Source organism: Sphaeramia orbicularis, chromosome 10 (genome assembly GCF_902148855.1).
Source record: "Sphaeramia orbicularis chromosome 10, fSphaOr1.1, whole genome shotgun sequence".
Classification (NCBI taxonomy): Eukaryota; Metazoa; Chordata; class Actinopteri; order Kurtiformes; family Apogonidae; genus Sphaeramia; species Sphaeramia orbicularis.
In genome coordinates, this window is record NC_043966.1 from 4428483 (window position 1) to 4450192 (window position 21710).

A 21710-nucleotide genomic window follows, 5' to 3' on the forward strand; every position below is an offset into this window, starting at 1 on the left:
ACCGAACTCAGCACCACAAAACCGGAAAGGGCCTATCAAAATAAAAGCACCGACCGAACTCGGCACGATACCGCCGGAAAAACCTATCAAAATAAAAGTATTAACCGAACTCAGCAGCACATCACCGGAATAAACCTATCAAAATAAAAGCACTGACCTAACTCAGCAGCACACCACTGGAAAAAAACATTAAAATAAAAGCATTGACCGAACTCAATATTACACCGGAAAAACTTCTCAAAATAAAAGCACTGACCGAACTCAGAACTACACCACCGGAAAAAAAAAAAAAAACTGTCAAAATAAAAGCACTGGACAAACTCAGTACTACACCACCGGAAAAACCTGTCAAAATAAAAGCATCATTCATCGTTTGTATTAAACTGGATTCAGTTCTCATGAATGAATGAAGGTGGAAAGAGCCCGTTTTCTGTTTTCACTGCTCTTCATTTTTTGTATTTTTGCTGCTGTTAACTGTAAAAATTTCCCCACGGTGGAAATAATAAAGCCTTATCTTATCTTATCTTATCTTATCTTATCTTATCTTATCTTATCTTATCTTATCTTATCAACATTTGAGGTTTTAATCATTCTTAGGATTCACATTATTTTAATATTTTGCTACAGTTTCAATCAGCATTTTTCCATTTAATTTCACTTAATCTGACAAAACATAAATGAAACTGTACATTATTAAATTTTTTTTTTTTTTTTTTCAAATTCGAACCGAACCAAATGTGAAGAAAAGCCAGTTGAACAGATGAGTCACAAGATGGCGCCATTTTACAACTAGAAACATGAGACCAACGCTACTTTGACTGATGTGATCCATATTTAACCCCAACAACAAACAAAACCAAAGAACAAACAAAAAACAAACAGTGAAAAACAAAAAAGTAACGCAAAGAAATACAAAACACACAACCTCCACCATCATTATCAGAACTGATTCAACAACTACAACAACACATGAGAAACAAACAAACAAACCAAACAAACAGGAAAAAGAAAAACAAAACAAATCTAAAACAGACAACATCCCAAAACCAAATAAACACACAAAATCCAACACAAAAAGGAAAGAAAAACAGTGAATAAAGAACGGTTTGACGCCACCTGTTCGATAACAGGTGGGTGTGACCAGCAGGGGGCGGCACAGTCTGAGTGACGGCCCCTGGCCCCTCCCACAGCCTCAGAGGGACCGATGCTCTGTCCAGACTGGGACCAGGAGGTGGGGCCTTGGGCTGCAGGTGATAACTCCTGCTGACAGCTGATTGGACGGTCTGAGTCGGTGTCAGCTCCGCCCCCTCCGTAATCTGCATCTCCATCTTCATCACCACCATCACCTTCATCGTCATCACTGTCTGATGTCAGTATGTGAAATGATGATGATGAAGATGATGAAGATGACATACACACTGTCATGTTGTGTTTAACTCTTCGTCAACCAGAACAACATATTAATTATGATTTCAACACATGACTGTGTTATTCCAACGAGGGTGTAGAGCAGGGGTGTCAAACATATGGCCCGTGGACCCAAACGGTCCACCAGAAGGTCTGACCCGGCCCAGCCCCTGGTGTCAGTGGGTCGTGGGTCTGTCAGGTCCACTTGTCTGGTTCTAAAGGTTTGATGTATTTGTAGATCCACTGTCATCGTGTATGAAATTAACACAGACATAATACTGGTACAATTCAATGATTTTTCGGAAGAAAAGTCTGGTTCATATTTGTTCATGTTAATATTTTGTGTGAGAGGATCATTAATAAACATAAACATTTTCATATTGTAATTTTACCTTTTTTGGACTAAAACAAAGTGAAAAGTTGACATTATTTACAGTCAGATGGTGCAAATATTAGATCTGGACATTTAATGAGTCCATGAAGTGGGTCTACAGTGGACCGCCAGTGGACCTCCAGTGGGTCTACAGTGGACCCTTCAGTGGACCACCAGTGGATCTACAGTGGACCTCCAGAGGGTCTACAGTGGGTCTACAGTGGATCTACAGTGGACCTCCAGAGGGTCTACAGTGGGTCTACAGTGGATCTACAGTGGGTCCACAGTGGACCTCCAGTGGATCTACCGTGGACCTCCCGTGGATCTACAGTGGGTTTACAGTGGACCTCCCGTGGGTCTACAGTGGGTTTACAGTGGACCTCCAGTGGGTCTACGGTGGACCATGTGAACACTTTAAACTGGTTTTGTGATGGTTTGTTTCATGTGCAACTCTGTCAGAATCATGGACCTGATGTCTAACACCAATCAGACTCATTGATTATTGAGTTTCAGTTTGATAGACGTGTTCTCTGAGGACTAACTTGAGCCTTTTCTTCTCTGAGGACATCTCACATCCTGGTTCTTTCACCAGTGTCTGTTCCAAACCCCTAACCTCCTCTGAAGGGGAATCTATTGAACTCGCTGTTTCTAAATGATCCGTGTGTTTAGTTTAGTGTTAACTGTTCCACATGTTCCTCTGGTTTGGTTTTAGTGTTTTCTTCTGCAGAAGAAGAGACGAGCCAACAATAAACCGAGTGAGGAGCTTCCCCCCTCTCCTCCTCCAGCTTTCAGATGCAAACGAGGCAGACATATGGAGAGGAGGTCTCGGAGCTGCAGCCCTCCTAAAGATTCAGATTGTATGACAAATCACGTCCAGGACCACTCGGCCTCCGCCCCCATCCACCACCCCCCTGCACACCTCCTGCCCCCCCCTCCGTTCACACCCCCCACCAGACAACAGCTTCATTAGGCTCAAAGAACAGAGTTTCGGAGCTTTGTGGTTGGTGTCCAGACCCACAGCTTCTTCTCCCTCAGCCCTTTGTTTAGGTTATTGCTCTTCAAACCATATGCCCCCCCCACACACACCCCACCCCGCCAACCGACCGACCAACCGACCAACCCAACCCAACCAACCCTGTCTGATGATGTCAGATAAAGGCTGAATGTGCTGACTGTCCTCTCAGTCTGGACTCGGCTCCGTCCACAACAAACCTCACGCAGGGGACGAGTTTAGACAGTTTATAGTGGGCGCCACTGAGCTGCTCCTGGAAAACAAACATTTCACTGCATTGGCACCAAATTTAAAGTAACTTAGTGTTAATACTCTATGAAGAGTTTAATTAAACATACAGAAAATGTCAAAATTGGACAAATCATTGAACTCAGTCCAAATGGTGAACTTCCTGTTGGGTTTGGGGTTGGGCTTCCTGTTGGGTTTAGGGTTGGACTTCCTGTTGGGTTTGGGGTTGGACTTCCTGTTGGGTTTAGACTTCCTGTTGGGTTTGGACTTCCTGTTGGGTTTGGGGTTGGACTTCCTGTTGGGTTTGGGGTTGGACTTCCCGTTGGGTTTAAGGTTGGACTTCCCCTTGGGTTTGGGGTTGGACTTCCTGTTGGGTTTAGGGTTGGACTTCCTGTTGGGTTTAGGGCTGGACTTCCTGTTGGGTTTGGGGTAGGACTTCCTGTTGGGTTTAGGGTTGGGCTTCCTGTTGGGTTTGGGGTTGGACTTCCTGTTGGGTTTAGGATTGGACTTCCTGTTGGGTTTGGGGTTGGACTTCCTGTTGGGTTTAGGGTTGGGCTTCCTGTTGGGTTTAGGGTTGGGCTTCCTGTTGGGTTTAGGGTTGGGCTTCCTGTTGGGTTTGGGGTTGGACTTCCTCTTGGGTTTAGGATTGGACTTCCCGTTGGGTTTGGGGTTGGACTTCCTGTTGGGTTTAGGTTTGGACTTCCTGTTGGGTTCCTGTTTTTCCGGGGGGGCTGGTGATGTTTCCACATCCACGCACAGATCATATAAAGAATAAAACCTTTTGCTCTAAATGATGATATTTAGTTTCCAGATGACGTCCTGATCCACATTCTGTGGAACTAGTGGACGTTACAACATGTGACCTCTGTGAAAACCCTGTGGCGGTTGGTGTAGGATGAGGGCTGCATGATGGGGCGGGTCGTCCGGCGGCTCTTCCTCCTCCTCTTCTTCGTTGGTACACAGTGTGATGGTGATGGACTACAGTTCATTGTGTCCTTTCTGTCTCCTCTTATGAATCTCTTCCCGTCTCCTCACAGCGTCTTGTTGTTCAGGAAGGTTTTAATGTAATGGAACTAAAGCCGTGAATCAGATGCCGCCTTCGCCGAGCGGCCTCCACCCGCTGGCCTCCACCTCCATCAATCTGCTGATGCATTCTGGGAGCAGCAGCTTCCTATTCACTTGTCTGCGCGTGTTTGCTCAGGGTTATAATTTACCTCCAGTTTACCCTGCATTAGTAACCACAAAGGCAGCGATTGGGCCGAGGGTTTATCTGCCACCGACCGGCGCCATGGCAACGCCACGACCAGAAAACACAACACCTGAAAAGAGTCGACACATGATGGAAACCAACGAGTCCTGGTGTCAGTCTGACATGAACGGATGGTTACAACAGAAAACATCAGGACACAACGCCACATCTGTGACAGCGAATCATATGGAAGTCCACGTGTCACATGATTCTAATAGTTTATTTACACTGAGTCTGTTTGGGTTTAACGGGTTAGTTTGAGTTAGTCTGAGTTAGTTTAACTGGTGCAGACGTAGTATTAATTTTTCGGGTTAAAGCCTTGACTTACAGAAGCTAAAGAAGTAGAATGAAAGAATGAAGGACACCAGATTCAGTTCATAAAACCACAGTTTAATAAAGGTCTGTTTTTGTTCTGGTTTTATCACAGAAAACACCTCGTTCTCAGGTTTGGTCAGAGACGGTTTTGCACCTGATTGTGTCAAGTTTGATAAAAACAGATTCAAACTGGGATAAAATGTAAGAGCAGCTGAAGTTCACTCTGGAGCTGGAGCTCAGTCTGATCTAAGACGACTGTGGGTTTATTTAAAGGGTTCATATCTGTCTAAACCCACTTATATTAGACTGTGCTTCATTTCTTTGTGTATTTGGACCCTAACAGTTCAGACAGTTTGAATTTGAACCCTCCAGCTGCTGCATAGCTATCTTTATATTCATTTGGGCAAAAATCCAGTGGATTTCTACAACCTGTTTAAATTCCTTCTTAATTTGTTATAACTAGTTACGTCATGACATTTGCACATATAAGGTCCAGACCCAAGCAGAGCGTTTACAGTTTATGTAGACCACAATGTTTGAAAAAGCATAATTCCATTTAAAAAAGCAAAATATCACTCCTTTCAGACCAGTCCAGGGTTTAAGGTTAGGGTTTAGGATTTAGGTTAGGGTTTAAGGTTAGGGTTTGGGTTAGGGTTAAAGGGTCCTGGTCCTGGACCCAGTCTGCATCGAGGCTTCTTTGGTGCTGTGTTTTTGTGGACCAGTGTCGGGCCGGTTCCTGGACCCGGTCCTGGGCCGGGTTCCTGGTGGTTCTCCAGGATTAGTGCAGATTAAAGGTGTGGGCTTTTGTTTCCTGTGTCTTTCTGTTCGCTGTGTGAATCGTTTTCTCACGTGTTTCACTTCATTCACATTCAATCAGATCTGGTGTCGCTGAGGCTTAATCCTGTCAGAGCTTCACCTCGGACAGACCTCTCACTCCGACGCTTTTCTTTGGCTCTGTGTGCTTCATTTCAGTCTTTATGCGAGTCTCACTGCGTCTGCATTGAATGTGTTTTATTGTTTATCTGCTTCGTACAATTACCATTAAAGTGTCAACAACACAAACAGTCCAAAAATAGGACGGTTTAAAAAAAAAAAAAAAAAATCACAGTTTTACAGTTTTACAGTTGCAGATGCAGGAAAACCAGAAACAAGAGTAGAACAAAGTAGAAACTGTGATTCAGGCTAAAAGTTTAGGCAAAATAAAACAACAAACTCAACGAACAACCACAAACACATCATGTACGACTGTAAAAAAAAAAAAAAATTCACACAAACAGCTGATTTTAGATCAGTCGACCCTGATTTATTTAAGTAAATAGGTAAAGATTTATTTAATGTTTGGTTCATAAAATCTGAACATCTGATAAATACAAGCACCTTGAAACTCCTCCTGTTGTGTTTGATTTTATTTTCTTGTGCTTTGTTTTATTTTCTTGTGTTTTGTTTTATTTTCTTGTGTATTGTTTTGTTTTATTTTCATGTGTTTTGTTTTATTTTCTTGTGTATTGTTTTGTTTTATTTTCATGTGTTTACGTGTCTTGTGTTTTATTATCTTGTGTTTTGTTTTGTTCTGTTTTTTTTTTTTGTTTTGTTGTTTTATTTTCTTGTGTTTTGTTTTATTTTCTTGTGTGTTGTTTTATTTTCTTGTGTTTTATTTTCTTGTGTGTTGTTTTATTTTCTTGTGTGTTGTTTTATTTTCTTGTGTTTTATTTTCTTGTGTGTTGTTTTATTTTCTTGTGTTTTGTTTTATTTTCTTGTGTGTTGTTTTATTTTCTTGTGTTTTATTTTCTTGTGTGTTGTTTCATTTTCTTGTGTATTGTTTTGTTATTTATTTTGTTATTTTGTTTATTTTGTTTCGTTTTGTTCAACCTCAGTGTTGCTCAGTGCTATCACATCAGATGACGTGTCCATGTGGTTCAGGTCGTATCCTCTACACCTTAATGGTTCCACCCACGTGTTGTAAACTACTGTAAAGTGTTGTAAAGTGTTGTAACATGCTCCTCAAGCTGTCACTCCTCTCTTCTTTTACAGCCTCTGTCACTTCAAACCCAAACTGTCCAACCTCCAGGTTCTGACGGTTCTCCACCCTTATTTTTCATCCAGACCATGTACTCTGTTTTGTTTTTCTGTCTTTGTTTCATCTGGTTTTATCTTTTTCATCTTTTTGTTGTTCTCATTTCGTTTCTTCAAATGTTTCAGATCAAATCTAAACTAGAATCAATGACCTTCATTTGTATTTTTGGTTCTTTTTCTTTCTCAGTTCCTGTTCCATCTCATGAACGTTCTATTGAAACATCTTAGCGTCAGACGTGTTTGTCTGTTTTGTTGTGTTCTTCAGATCTTTCACAGCATTTTTCCTCTCTTATGTCCTTCCGGTCCCTGCAGGTCTGGTGAGGTTCTGTTGATTCTTCATTTCATGTTGTGTTTTCTTCAGTTCTTCTGCAGAACTTTGGTTCTTCCTGTTGTGGAGGTCTGACTCCTGTAGTTTTCTGCAGTTTTCCCTCATTCAGGCTGAGTTTTTGCTCTGTTTTCTGCGGTTTTTTCCTCGTTCAGGCTGAGTTTTTGCTGTTTTCTGCTGTTTTTTCCTCGTTCAGGCTGAGTTTTTGCTTTGTTTTCTGCTGTTTTTCGTCATTCAGGCTGAGTTTTTGCTGTTTTCTGCTGTTTTTTCCTTGTTCAGGCTGAGTTTTTGCTTTGTTTTCTGCTGTTTTCCCTCATTCAGGCTGAGTTTTTGCTTTGTTTTCTGCTGTTTTTCGTCATTCAGGCTGAGTTTTTGCTTTGTTTTCTGCTGTTTTTCGTCATTCAGGCTGAGTTTTTGCTTTGTTTTCTGCTGTTTTTTCCTTTTCGTTGCTGCTGTTGTGGCGTCTGAGGCCTCTCCGAGGCTTGTGCCGGCCCTGCAGTTCGGCCCAGAGATGATTTGTGTGCAGCCTGGCTTGGGTTTTGTTCCTGCTGAGGCCCATTTGAATAAGAATGCGGCCAATAGAGTGGCTGAGGCAGAAAGAAAGCAGCACAAAAGGCCAGAGGAGCTGGATTTGGACGAAGGACAAACCAGGAGAGGAGTGAAAAGAAGCACAGGGCGGACGTCCACAATGGAACAATTCACCTTCTAATCGCTTTGATATATTATACATGCCTGAAGACTCTAAACATTGTGTAATTATTTATAAATGACTGTCCCCCCCCTCAGCAGAATAAAGCCTCAGAAAGACTCTGCAGGTCTCTGCTGAACAGACCAACCTCTAAATGGAATAATTAATGGAAAATTGTATGGCTGTCTCATAAAGATGTCTTTAAAAAACACTTAAAGGAAACTGGGCTGAACTCACACTCACCGGGTTTAGAAAAGATGAACAAAAGACACAAACGCAACGTGGTCTGGGTCTAGTCTGGGTCTGGTCCGGGTCTGGTCTGGTTCTGGGTCTAGTCTGGGTCTGGTCTGGGTCTAGTCTGGGTCTGGTCTTGGTCTGGGTCCAGTCTGAATCTAGTCTGGGTCTGGGTTTGGGTCTGGTACAGTTCTGGGTCTGGTCTGGTTCAGGGTCTAATCTGGGTCCGGTCCAGGTCTGGGTCCGGTCCGGTTCTGGGTCTGGTCCAGGTCTAGTCCAGATTCAAGGTTTAAAAGAGATCAATGTAATAAATACAATTCAAGTGGAATAAAAACCATCCTCAACTCTGTCAACCTCAACATGTATTCAACAGTAAATATGACAAATATTCAAAGAATAAAGTCCACGAGAAAAAAAAGTCACATCCGAAAAGATGGAGAAACTAAAAGGAACTGAATTAAACTGAGTTCAACTTAAATAAAGTGAATTAAACTGAGTTCAACTTAAATAAAGTGAATTAAACTGAGTTCAACTTAAATAAAGTGATCTCAGACGTTCAGACTCTGATGGTCCTAGTGTTCGTGCTTCAGAGATGAATGAATGAATGAATGAATGAATGGATGGATGGATGGAGGTGGATTCTGCAGAGCGTGTCTCCTCCCGGTGGGGGGGGGTTATGGTGGGGGGGGGGGGGTTGACTCCTCTTTCCTATTCTTTCTGTTTTTTATGGTTTTGGTTTTAACTCTGGGTCTGGATCACATGGGGGGGGGGGGGGGGGGGGGGGGAAGCTGTGGTGGTGGTTGGCGGGGGGGGGGGGGGGGGGCTGGGGGTGCGTGTCATTCGCGTGGCCGGCCGCGGCTTCTGATTGGCTGGCCGTGATTACCGGCACGCTTCTATGCGCGGTCCGCACAAACACCGCAGGCGTCATTATGTAAATGCGGCAGCGCATCGGCACGGGGCGGGTGGGGGGGGGGGGGGCGGGCAGGGGGCCGGTCATTGTCCCGGACTCCGTATATAAGCGGGCTGAGGCCGGTCGTGTGCCAGGCTCACCGGCTCACACGAGCTGATCCAGAGCAGAGACCCCACAGACGCGTGCCGTCCCGTTCCGAACCGGAACCGCATCACGTACCAGGGCGCGTGGCCTCTCACCCTGCAGCTGCACGCGCTCCTCTGCACAGATAAACCCGGTCCCGCGTCGACATGGACCCGGTCTACTCCGACATCGACAGCAACAGCTGCGACTTCTTCCCGCACACGGACGACGAGGACCCCCGCAGCCCCCCCACCGCGTCCCCGCACGCGTCCCCTCCGGAGCAGCAGCAACAGAGGAAGCGGCGCCGCGGACGCGCGCGGAGCGACGCGACGGTGCAGGTGGTGAAGAAGAACCGGCGTCTGAAGGCCAACGACCGGGAGCGGAACCGTATGCACAACCTGAACGACGCGCTGGACGCGCTGCGGGGGGTCCTCCCCGCGTTCCCGGACGAAACCAAACTCACCAAGATCGAGACTCTGCGCTTTGCGCACAACTACATCTGGGCGCTGTCAGAGACCATCCGCATCGCCGACCTGCAGGCGGGAAAGCCCGGTGACGCGCCTCTGCTCCTCAGCCCGGCTCCGAGCCCTGGCAGTGACGGCTGCTCCTGGAGCTCCGGCGGCTCGTCGTCCTCCCCCTCCCCGTCTTACTGCGCCTCCAGCCCGGGCAGCCCCGCCCCGGAGGACTACGGATACCTGCAGCCGGACCCCGTGTACGGCTTCCACAGCTTCTTGCCCGGGATCTACTGAGACCCGGACCGGACCCGGACTCAGAGACAGGAGAAATGACCCAGAGCGGAACCGGGTCCGGGTTCTGCTTCACTGTTTGCCTTATAGAACTCAGGTCCGAATGTGGATCCAGATCAGACTGAAATAACTTAAGTTGTGTTTTGTTTTAGTTTTCATTTTGTTGTATTTTTCTCCTGAACCTTTGCACTTTGCTCCCACCCCCCCACCCGGAGGTTTTACAGTTTTTATAGATGACTTTTTTTCTCGGGGGTGAAAAGTCAATTTTACAATTTGTCGAGTGATGGAGCAGAAAAGAGAGCGTGGAAATCCAGTTTCTCCGCTTTGACAATAGACTGAATGGAACTGCCCTCATTCATTATGTATCCTGACCCCCCCACACCAACACCCCCGACACATTCATCATCATCTTCACCCCCCCACCCCCCACCCCTTAGATGATGTTTGCTTTTATTTATTACTCCATTTGTTTTACTTTTGTCTTGTTATTAAATCTGTATTTTGTACATAGAGAGATTTTTTATTCTATTTACTTCGGTGCCAGTTTTTTTTTTCTACAAAATAAAGTTATAATGTTTCTATTAAACAAACTGCGCATGTCTGTTTGTCCACGCTGTCCTTACTCTGCGCTGAAATGCGCGCAGTAATGTGCGCCTGAACGCGTCTACACAATGTGTTCAGGACGCATTAATAAGTGTTTTATTATAATTAATATTAATAAGGTAACGGTTCACGCGCAGCAGCAGGTGGAGGAGACGAACAAAGATCGTTTATTGTGCGTTAAAGTTGGACAGAGGGTTCTATGGGGGTCTGTGGATCTGGTCCAGCTCTGAACGGAATGTGTCAGGAGAAAACGTCTGTAAGGATTTTGCGCTAAAAAAAAAAAAAAAAAAAAAAAAAAAATGTGACTGACTGATGTCAGTAAAGAAACTAAAAACACGAAGCTTTAAATGATGAAGAAGAAACAGTGTCACCTTCAAACACGAAGTTACATGGATTTAATCAGAAAAATGAGATTAAAGATGAAATAATAATAAAACAACCAGAGTTCAGAGAAACAACAGCAGAACACAACATACTGGTGGTGGGGGGGGGCGTCATCAGGCCCTGTCTGTGCACGTGCAGAGGATGGAGGAGGAAGAAGAAGAAGAAGAAGAAGAACAACAACAACAAGAGGAGGAGGAGAAAAAGGAGAAACAGGAGAAACAGGAGAAGAATAAGAAGAAGAGGGAGGAGGAGGGCTCCTCCTCAACAGGTGAATCCGTCTCGTTAAACTGTTGTTATGGAACAGATTAGATAAAGAAAAATAATTAGATTTCTATTTCTATGTTTATACTTTTGTATTATTCGTATTCTTTGTTTATTTGTATTATTCGTGTTCTTTATTTGATTTTGTTTTACTCATTTGACCGGAACTCTTCATGGGTCATTTATTAGGCCATTATTCCCTTTTATTATTGTATTAGTTATTGATTGTATGATTTTTGTTCCTTTTTATTGATTAAAGTCATTTTTCTAATTCATTGATCTAAGGTTTTTGACTGATGAGGTTGTCATTATTGATCCTCTGTTTATCTTTACAGAATGTATTGATCGTTGTATCGGTTAGGGTTAGGGCTAGGGTTAAGGTTAGTCTGACTGGGGGTTTTGTGGGCGTTTGGGGGGGCGTGTGCTAATGGAGTAGGATTAACGGTCGTGGCTCGTGCACCTGCAGCGTCATAATGAGGTCCAGAGAGTTTGGACTGGATTTGTATGAAGAAGAATCCAGATCCACCAGAAACAGAAAAAAACAGAAAACAAGTGAAGAAACGGAATCACACAAACAACAATTATCACAGTCACACAACACCACAAATACCATAAATACCACAAATACCGCAAATCCAAAAAATACCACAAAAACAAAAAATACCATAAATACAAAAAATACCACAAATAAAAAATACCATAAATACAAAAAAATACCACAAATACCATAAATATTCTTCCAAAGTCCTTCATGTCCAGACACTGATCGGAGCTCTGAGGTCCATCCAGTCCATCTAGACCAGGGGTCTGCAACCCTGGTCCTAGAGAGCCACTATCCTGCATGTTTTAGATGTTTCCCTCTTCCAACACACCTGATGGTTGTTATCAGGCTTCTGCAGAGCTGGATGATAGGCTGATCATTTGAATCAGGTGTGTTGGAACAGGGGTACATCTAAAACATGCAGGATAGTGGCTCTCTAGGACCAGGGTTGCAGACCCCTGATCTAGACCACTACACTGTCCACATACAGGAGACCTGGGGTTCTAGAACCTCCAACAGGAGGATGGGACGGAGCTAGAACCTTCATGTGTCCACCTCCTCTACTGTGGAACCAGCTCCTGCCTCGGTCCAGGAGAAGACACCGTCTGTACGATGAAGAGGAGGAAGACGACTGTCCTTTAGGATAAAGACTAGAGTTAGGACGGATCAGACTGATCTGAGTTCAGCTCAGAGAGACTTAGACTGGGATTAGACTGAGCAGGATACACTGACCTCCTCTGTCCTCCTCCTATCTGTCCTCCTCTGTCCTCCTCTCTCCTCCTCCTCCTCCTCCTCCTATCTGTCCTCCTCTCTCCTCCTCTCTCCTCCTCCTCCTCCTCCTCCTGTCTGTCCTCCTCCCTCTGTCTCTCCTCCTCCTCCTCCCTCCTCCTCCTGTCTGTCCTCCTCTCTCCTCCTCTCTCCTCCTCCCTCTGTCTGTCCTCCTCTCTCCTCCTCCCTCTGTCTCTCCTCCTCCCTCCTCCTCCTCCTTCTGTCTGTCCTCCTGTCTGTCCTCCTCTCTCCTCCTCCTCCTGTCTCTCCTCCTCCCTCCTCCTCCTCCTTCTGTCTCTCCTTCTGTCTGTCCTCCTCTCTCCTCCTCTCTCCTCCTCCCTCTGTCTCTCCTCCTCCTCCTCCTCCCTCCTCCTCCTGTCTCTCCTCCTCCCTCCTCCTCCTCCTTCTGTCTCTCCTCCTGTCTGTCCTCCTCTCTCCTCCTCCTCCTGTCTCTCCTCCTCCCTCCTCCTCCTCCTTCTGTCTCTCCTCCTGTCTGTCCTCCTCTCTCCTCCTCCCTCCTCCTCCTGTCTGTCCTCCTCTCTCCTCCTCCCCAGAACCACACACCAGATGTGTCTCTACATAAACACATGCGTCTGTAACTGTCAGTCTTGTGGTTTGAGTCAGTAAATCTAAACTTAACATGAAACCTCATCCTCAGTTTAACGTGGTCGGTGCTCAAAGGTCATGTGATAACTTTTGTTTTGATTTAGTGCTACATAAATAAATAAATAAAATAAGACAGATTATGAATTGACACTATACAGATTCTATTTGTAATCTGATTCAGTGTGGTTCTGATTGGTGATGAGTGTGGACTCAGGGCTGATCTGGGCTCAGATGTTCCCTGAGGCGACAGCAGACACACTTACTGATCCCACTTCACAGAGCCTTCTTTAGACGCTGACCTCCGACCTCTGACCTCCGACCTTTGCCTCACAGTGGTCTGCTGCTGCTCTCATCCTGTCCACAGACTTTTGGACATGAAGGAACCGCTGAGTTGCTGTTAAAGTCCAGGTTGGTGTTGCCTCAGAGACAGTGGGTCCAGTTTGATGTTTGAAGGTTTCATCAGATTCATTGGCCTGTGGTTCAGTCTGACTCTGGAGCAGTGTTCCAACCCTGAACCTCAGACACACATGAGGATGATGAAGGTGAAGAAGATGAAGAAGATCATGAAAGGGATGAAGATGAAGGTGATGAAGATGATAAAGGTGAAGAAGATGAAGGGGATGAAGATGATGAAGGTGATGAAGATGAAGGTGATGAAGGTGATGAAGATGATGTGATGAAGGTGAAGAAGATGATGAAGATGAAGGTGATGAAGATGATGGGGATGGTGATGAAGGTGAAGAAGATGAAGGTGATGAAGATGAAGGTGATGGAGGTGATGAAGATGATGGTGATGAAGGTGAAGAAGATGAAGGTGATGAAGATGATGATGATGAAGATGATGAAGTGAGCGTCCGTCTTCAGATGGATCTCATTGGTTCTGGTTCTGGTCCAGTCTTCTTGGCCTTTTCTTCCACTGGTTTCATTTCTTCTTTGGGTTTTCATCATATTCTGGGTTTTGAAGACATTTGACCATTTTTCACCTTTAGTTCCAGTTGGACATGTTGAGTTCCTGTCCGTCATCTGTAGAAGGTTTTTCTGTAGAACTGGTCCTGGTTCTAGTTGGACGTCTTGGGTTCCTGTCCGTTGTCTGGTTGTGGTTCTTTTATTCGATTTTTATTCAAATATGGTCACAAACACCTGGATGTAGAACCTCATGAATCCTCTTGGATCTAATGCCATGTTTTTGGACATATGTTCCTTCTCATCTCAACACCTGTCAGTTATTTACCTGTTTTTACCTGAGGATTGGCCCCGCCCCTCCCCTCCCCTCCCCCGCCCCCCTGCGTTCGCTGTCTGTCAAACACACACTTTGTGATACTTAAAAGACCAATTAGACTCAAGCTAAGCTCCTGTTTTAGCAACAAATCATTATCCCACCGCCGCTGCCACGCCCACCGCCAGGGACGCCCTGACATGTGGAGGTCACATGACCCGCAGGAAAGCATGCATCAAATAGGACAACACTCCTCCATCTCCTCCTCTTCTCCTTTTTCTCCTCCCCCTCCTCCTCTTCCTCGTCCTCCTTTTCTCCCTTCTCCTCTCCTCCTCTTCCTCTTCCTCCTCCTCCTCCTCCTCCCCCTCTGGATTCTTCTTCCTCCTTTTCACCCTCCTTCTCCTCTTCTTTCACCTTCTCTTCCTCCCCCTCCTCCTTCTCCTCTCCTCCTTTTTCTCCTCCTCCTCTTCTTCCTCCTTTTCCCCCTCCTCCACTTTCTCCTCTCCTCCTTTTTCTCCTCCTCTTCCTCCTCCTCCTCTTCTTTCACCTCCTCCCCCTCCCTCCTCCTCCTCCTCTTCTTCCTCCCCCTGTGCTCCACACCATCCCCCTCCTGATGCTGAAACATGAGTGCTGAGGAAGGCAGCCATGTTTTTTTGGTGTTTCCTGTCAGCCAGGTGAAGCAGCAGTGGTGTGGGCGTGGCCTCAAGTTTGTTTTGTGACAACAGAAGAAGAACTGCCGTGGTTTTGTTGGACGTGGACGGAGGACTTTCAACCACAGGACTTCACTTCCACTCGGTTCCTCTTGACCTCCTCCATTCAGACACCTCCAGAGCCTCGGGCAGCTCCGCCCCCTTCACTTACCTTACTCCGCCCACTGCCTGTACCTGCAGCATCCCACAAGTGTGTGTGTGTGTGTGTGTGTGTGTGTGTGTGTGTGGGGGGGGGGGGGGGGGGGGGGGGGGGTTAAAAAGTGTCATCAAAGTGTCACCATCCACATGAACACTAACTATAACCCAGAACCAGGCCCAGATCCAGACTAGACCCAGACCAGACCTAGACTAGACCCAGACCAGACCCAGATGGAACCCAGATTAGACCCAGACCAGACCCACACCCAGATTTAACCCTGACCCAGACTAGGCCTTGACCAAGACCCAAAAGCAGACCCAGACCCAGCTAAGCTATGCTTAGCTTAAGCTAACCAACGTCCTTAATGCCTTAAATGACCTCATGTAGTCATTGATGCTCATACTAACAGAGCTAATGTGCACACATGAACTGACAGTGGTGGTCCTGAAGTGTGTGGGGGGGGGGTATGGAGGTCGGAGGGTCAGATGGAGACCAGATCAGGTCAGACCAGACCAGACCAGATGAGGAAACTGAGCCTCAGAGCTGCTGCTGCTGTTCAGGTAAACAGATGGAGTCTCAGGTCCTGGAGCTGCTGGAGATAACCTCTAACCCCCCCCACCCCACACACACACCCCACCCCCCCGCACTGATTGCACCTGTAACCCCCCCCACACACACACACCACCACCCTCCTGCCCTCGGGGCAGAGTAGAGTTTCATCCTCTTCAGACCACTGTTTCCAACTCCTCAGTGAGGAAAGTATCTATTGTCTGCCCTAAAAGTCACTAAATGACATCATTGGCTAATTTGCATAATTGACCATTTGCATGTAATAGTAATGGACGCTGTAGGACAGAAGAATAACACTGTGTTAGAGATAAAAAGTGAATAAAAAATACCATAAATAAGTTTAGAACTCCAAATGAACTGTCCCCTGTGGAATCTTGGTTTGTTTGTTTTTTTTATTTTGCTGTTGAAATAAACTTCTGCAAATAAACTTCATGATCAATGAAAAAAGTAAAACTGTAAAATGTAAAACGTAAATCAAATAGATTTGTGTAATGTGGGTCTGAACACAGTTTAGTCCTGTATTGTTAAATGTCAGAATGTCAAATTGAATCCAATGTCTGTTCTATGGGATGGAATTGTTAGTTGTAACCCCCCTCCGTTATCTGGGACCGGCAGACTGACCCAGAACCGACACTGTGGAGGACCCACTGAGGGTCCGGGTTCGTGTGGTTTTTAGTTTGGAACTAAACCAAATGTGTCTGAGTCAAACGCAGTGATTTATTTTAGTGTGAAAGTGAAGAAACATTTACATCTGCCTCTGGATGTGGACTGTGTGGGTCTCTGTGGACGTGGACTGTGTGGGTCTCTGTGGACGTGGACTGTGTGGGTCTCTGTGGACGTGGACTGTGTGGGTCTCTGTAGGTGTGGACTGTGTGGGTCTCTGTGGACGTGGACTGTGTGGGTCTCTGTGGGTGTGGATTGTGTGGGTCTCTGTGGACATGGACTGTGTGGGTCTCTGTGGACGTGGACTGTGTGGGTCTCTGTGGGTGTGGACTGTGTGGGTCTCTGTGGACGTGGACTGTGTGGGTCTCTGTGGGTGTGGACTGTGTGGGTCTCTGTGGACGTGGACTGTGTGGGTCTCTGTGGGTGTGGACTGTGTGGGTCTCTGTGGACGTGGACTGTGTGGGTCTCTGTGGGTGTGGACTGTGTGGGTCTCTGTGGGTGTGGACTGTGTGGGTCTCTGTGGACGTGGACTGTGTGGGTCTCTGTGGGTGTGGACTGTGTGGGTCTCTGTGGACGTGGACTGTGTGGGTCTCTGTGGGTGTGGACTGTGTGGGTCTCTGTAGGTGTGGACTGTGTGGGTCTCTGTAGGTGTGGACTGTGTGGGTCTCTGTGGACGTGGACTGTGTGGGTCTCTGTGGGTGTGGACTGTGTGGGTCTCTGTGGGTGTGGACTGTGTGGGTCTCTGTGGACGTGGACTGTGTGGGTCTCTGTGGGTGTGGACTGTGTGGGTCTCTGTGGACGTGGACTGTGTGGGTCTCTGTGGGTGTGGACTGTGTGGGTCTCTGTAGGTGTGGACTGTGTGGGTCTCTGTGGACGTGGACTGTGTGGGTCTCTGTAGGTGTGGACTGTGTGGGTCTCTGTAGGTGTGGACTGTGTGGGTCTCTGTGGACGTGGACTGGTTTTGACAAAAAAAGTCACCAAGTTGTCCCCACTGGTTCAGACTCTAATGGGTCCGTGGGTCTGTGGATCAGGTCTGGACTGGACCACGAACAACAGATTTAATTATTGACATAAATCCTTAAAATCACGACTCAGTTCAGAATCAAATGTGTCAAAGTTTCAGACTCATCTGGACCACGTTCAGAACAGCATCACACAGGGTTCCACAGAACCAGGGTTTAATGAAGACGCGTTCACTTGGTCAAACTGGTACCAGCTTCAGCTGTGGTGCTGGTTCTGCTCTGATGGACCAGAACCGGTACTGTTCAGATTGGACTGTGTGTTTTCCTGTGTGTAAATATTTTATGTCCACACGAAGACCACATCTGCCACATGTGGAACCCACACATGGACCAGTGTTGGTGGAACCTGTAGAACAGGGCTGTCAAACTCATTTTGGTTCAGTTCCATATTCAGCCCAATTTGATCTGCAGCGGGCCAGACCAGTAAAATAATGACTTAATAACCTATAAATAATGACAAATCCAAGTTTTTCTTTTTGTTTTTGTACAAAAAATCCCAATTAAATTATGAAAATATTTACATTTTACAAAACAGATGTGAAAAACCTGAAAAAATAGAAATTTTATTGAAAAATTAGTGCAATTTTAACAATATTATGCCTTGACTTATTTATACATGTACATTACACACAATGTTCCATAAACATTTGTTAACAGGCAGAATATTGTTAAAATTTTGGAGTTTGGAACTAAAATGTGCTCAGTTTCTACAATATTCCATCTCTTATTATTAACACAACTGCAGATCACAGTGGATCCATAAATGCACCAAACATTTAGGAACAGGCAGAATATTGTTCAAATTGCACATTTCGGGTTGTTCATCTTTGTTTTTATGTATGCATTTATTTGCATTTTATTGTGAAAGAATAGTTTTGTAAATGTAAATATTTTGACAGTGTAATGTTATTTTTTTCACTTAAATTTGTTCCACATAATTTTTCACAAAGAAAATTTGTTGTTGTCATTATTTCTGGGTTATTGTGTTGTTATTTTTACTGTAGATCCCATTGGTCTGTATGTGGAACCTGAACCAAAAGGATTTGGACAACCTGGACTGTTCAGGGTCATTTTTGCACTTTCATCCCGCGGGCCGGAACAAAACCTTTGGCGAGCCAGATTTGGCCCCTGGGCCGCATGTTTGACACCCATGCTGTAGAACATAAAGAACATAAACTTCCAGGTTCTGTTGGTCCAGAGTCCAACAGAACCGAGTCTGACAAAGGGCTTGAACATGTTTATAACGCTCTGGTGTGGACAGACCAGTTCAGTCAAATGAAGCTCTGTGGATACAATGAGTGGAGAAAGTCCTGGTCTGAGTCCTGGTTCACATAAACCAGAACCAGAACCAGAACCCCAAACCAAAACAGGCTAAAGGCAGAACCAATCTGATCAGACATGTGTTTCCATCGTACACCTCTATAAACTCTGGAGTCACATGATCTGTGGACACGCCCACATTCACACCAATATCTGCACATGTGTACGCCGGCGCCATGACGCGTCACATGACCCAGTGTTCCATCCACGTCTCTACGGCCCGACATCAGGGTGAAGGTGATGGAACTGACCCGTCCACATGTTCCTCTGATGTTCCACTGGAGCGTCTGAACCGCGGTCATGTGACCACGCGGTCAGGCTGATCTGATCATTGATTATTGATCGGTTCTGTGGATCTCTGGTACTTGGATGAAGCGACTGTTTCTGAGGCAGAGGTTCTGACGGGTCGCTGCTGCTCTGTGGGGGTCTGTATGTGGGTGGGGGGGGTCAGTGGTTATGAGGTCTTAATCAGAGGTCTGCCCCCCCCCCCCCGAACCCATGACCTCACCGCTCACACAACACCGCAGCAATTTCCAGGGCAATGAAACCGTTTCCACGGCGACGAGGCCCACGCCCTCACAACGCAGCGTCTGCACCGTTTACAGAATTAAAAATGTCACTTTGCTAATTTTCAGCTGGAATGTGAAGGTCGAGGCGGACGGCGGACGGCGGGCGCTGGCGTCCAGAATAATGAGTCCTTCTCTGTTCGGTCCTTTTCAGTGGATTTAAAACCTTCAAATTCACCATGAAGAAAAGTATAAATCACACATTTAAGTCGCCGTGGCTCGACCACAATGGAGCAGGAGGCGGAGGACGAGGGGAGCGCCATAATGTAAAATAGTTAAAAGCTTATTAGAAACGCTGAAAGGCAGAGTGATTTCCACTTTGTTTCGGAACACCCTGAGCTCATCCTTTCAAGTGATTGTGAAGGAGGCAATTCAAGTCTCTTTGGGCCCATATGAATGAAGGCCCTCTTAAAGCCCCTTTATACAACAGCAAATTCCCCACAGGCGTATGGCCTTTAGCTCCATTACTGATTTACCCAGCATTCATCTGGAGCCTTCTGCCGCCATTGTTCTGCAGCAGCAACGCCTGCACCTGATGAAGGCAAAGAACCACCAAATACTACCACAGGAAGGGTACAAATACTAGCAGAAAAAACACCAAATACTACCACAGGAAGGGTACAAATACTAGCAGAAAAAACACCAAATACTACCACAGGAAGGGTACAAATACTAGCAGAAAAAACACCAAATACTACCACAGGAAGGGTACAAATACTAGCAGAAAAAACACCAAATACTACCACAGGAAGGGTACAAATACTAGCAGAAAAAACACCAAATACTACCACAGGAAGGGTACAAATACTAGCAGAAAAAACACCAAACAGTACCACAGGAAGGGTACAAATACTAGCAGAAAAAACACCAAACAGTACCACAGGAAGGGTACAAATACTAGCAGAAAAAACACCAAATAGTACCACAGGAAGAGTACAAATACTAGCAGAAAAAACAAAAAAATACTACCACAGGAAGAGTACAAATACTAGCAGAAAAAACAAAAAAAATACTACCACAGGAAGTGTACAAATACTAGCAGAAAAAAACAAAAAAATACTACCACAGCAAGAGTACAAATACTAGCGGAAAAAACACCAAAAAGTACCACAGGATGGGTACAAATACTACCAGAAAAAGCAACAAATATTACCACAGGAAGTGTACAAATACTAGCAGAAAAAACACCAAATACTACCACAGTATGGGTACACATACTACCAAACAAACACCAAATACTACCAGCAAAACCACCCAATACTACCACAGGAAGTGTGCAAATACTACCCAAAAAAACAACAAATAGTACCAAAAAACCCACCAAATACTACCACAGGAAGAGTACAAATACTACCAAAAAAACCCACCAAATACTACCACAGGAAGGGTACAAATACTAATAAAAAAAAAAAAAAAACAAACACCAAATACTACCACAGGAAGAGTACAAATACTACCAAAAAAACCCACCAAATACTACCACAGGAAGGGTACAAATACTAATAAAAAAACCCAAAACAAACACCAAATACTACCACAGGAAGGGTACAAATACTCGCAGAAAAAACACCAAATAGTACCACAGGAAGGGTACAAATACTACCAAAAAAAAAAACACCAAATAGTACCACAGGAAGAGTACAAATACTACCAAAGAAACACCTAATAGTACCACAGGAAGAGTACAAATACTACCAAAAGAACACCAAATACTACCACAGGAAGTGTACAAATACTAGCAGAAAAAACAACAAATAGTACCACAGGAAAAGTACAAATACTACCAAAAAAAAACCCACCAAATACTACCACAGTAAAGGTACAAATACTACCACAGGAAGGGTACAAATACTACCAAAAAACACCAAATACTACCACAGGAACGGTACAAATACTACCCAAAAAAACACACCAAATACTACCACAGGAAGACTACAAATACTACCAAAAAAACACCCAATACTACCACAGAAAGAGAACAAATACTACTAGAGAAACCACACAATACTACCACAGGAAGAGTACAAATACTACAAAAAAAACCCCAAAAAAACCCAACAACAACAAAAACCAGCAAATAGTACCACAGGAAGGGAACAAATACTACCAGAAAAACCACAGAGTACCAAATTAAAAAACAAAAAAAACAAACCTAGACTAAACAAAATTAAACTACATTAAACTAGAGTAGACTAAACTAAACTAGACTAGACTAGACTGGATTAAAGTAGACTAAACTAAACTAAACCAAACTGGGCTAAACTAATATAAAGTAGACATGATTAAACTAAACTAGACTAAACTAGACTTGACTAAACTAAACTAAACTGGACTAAACTAATGTAAAGTAGACACGATTAAACTTAACTAGACTGGATTAAAGTAGACTAAACTAAACTAAACTAAACTGGACTAAACTAATATAAAGTAGACACGATTAAACTAATCTAAACTAGACTACACTAGATTAAACTAATCTAGACCAGACTAGACTAATCTAAAACTAAACTAAACTGGACTAAACTAATCTAAAGTAGATTAGACTAAACAAAACTAGACTGGAATAGACTAAACTAAACTAAACTGGACCAAACTAATCTAAAGTAGACTAGACTAAACTAAACTACACTAGACTAGATTAAACTAAACTAGGCTAGA

The 21710-nt window shown here is 44.8% G+C and overlaps 2 protein-coding genes across 2 annotated transcripts; one reads left to right on the forward strand and one right to left on the reverse strand.

The window, feature by feature from the left end:
- Positions 1-8967: 8967 nt before the first annotated feature.
- On the forward strand, positions 8968-10214 carry neurog1 (neurogenin 1). The gene has a single exon (XM_030145903.1). The coding sequence runs from the start codon at positions 9105-9107 to the stop codon at positions 9684-9686; it is 582 nt and encodes a 193-aa protein (XP_030001763.1). The 5' UTR covers positions 8968-9104; the 3' UTR covers positions 9687-10214.
- A 5989-nt stretch (positions 10215-16203) lies between these two features.
- Positions 16204-18664, reverse strand: LOC115427524 (pollen-specific leucine-rich repeat extensin-like protein 1). The gene is made up of 2 exons (XM_030146107.1): positions 18565-18664; positions 16204-17099 (listed from the first exon to the last, which is right to left on the reverse strand). Exons 1-2 carry the CDS (start codon positions 18662-18664, stop codon positions 16204-16206), a joined length of 996 nt encoding a protein of 331 aa, XP_030001967.1.
- Between the last annotated feature and the right edge of the window lie 3046 nt (positions 18665-21710).

Bases quoted from the DNA above. Each gene is read 5' to 3' on its own strand.
- LOC115427524 (XM_030146107.1), bottom strand. From the start codon at position 18,664: ATGGCGCCGGCGTACACATGTGCAGATATTGGTGTGAATGTGGGCGTG. The intron at 17,100-18,564 runs GTCTGATCAGAT...TGTCAAAACCAG, and splicing joins GGTGTACGATGGAAACACAT to TCCACGTCCACAGAGACCCA.
- neurog1 (XM_030145903.1), top strand. From the start codon at position 9,105: ATGGACCCGGTCTACTCCGACATCGACAGCAACAGCTGCGACTTCTTC.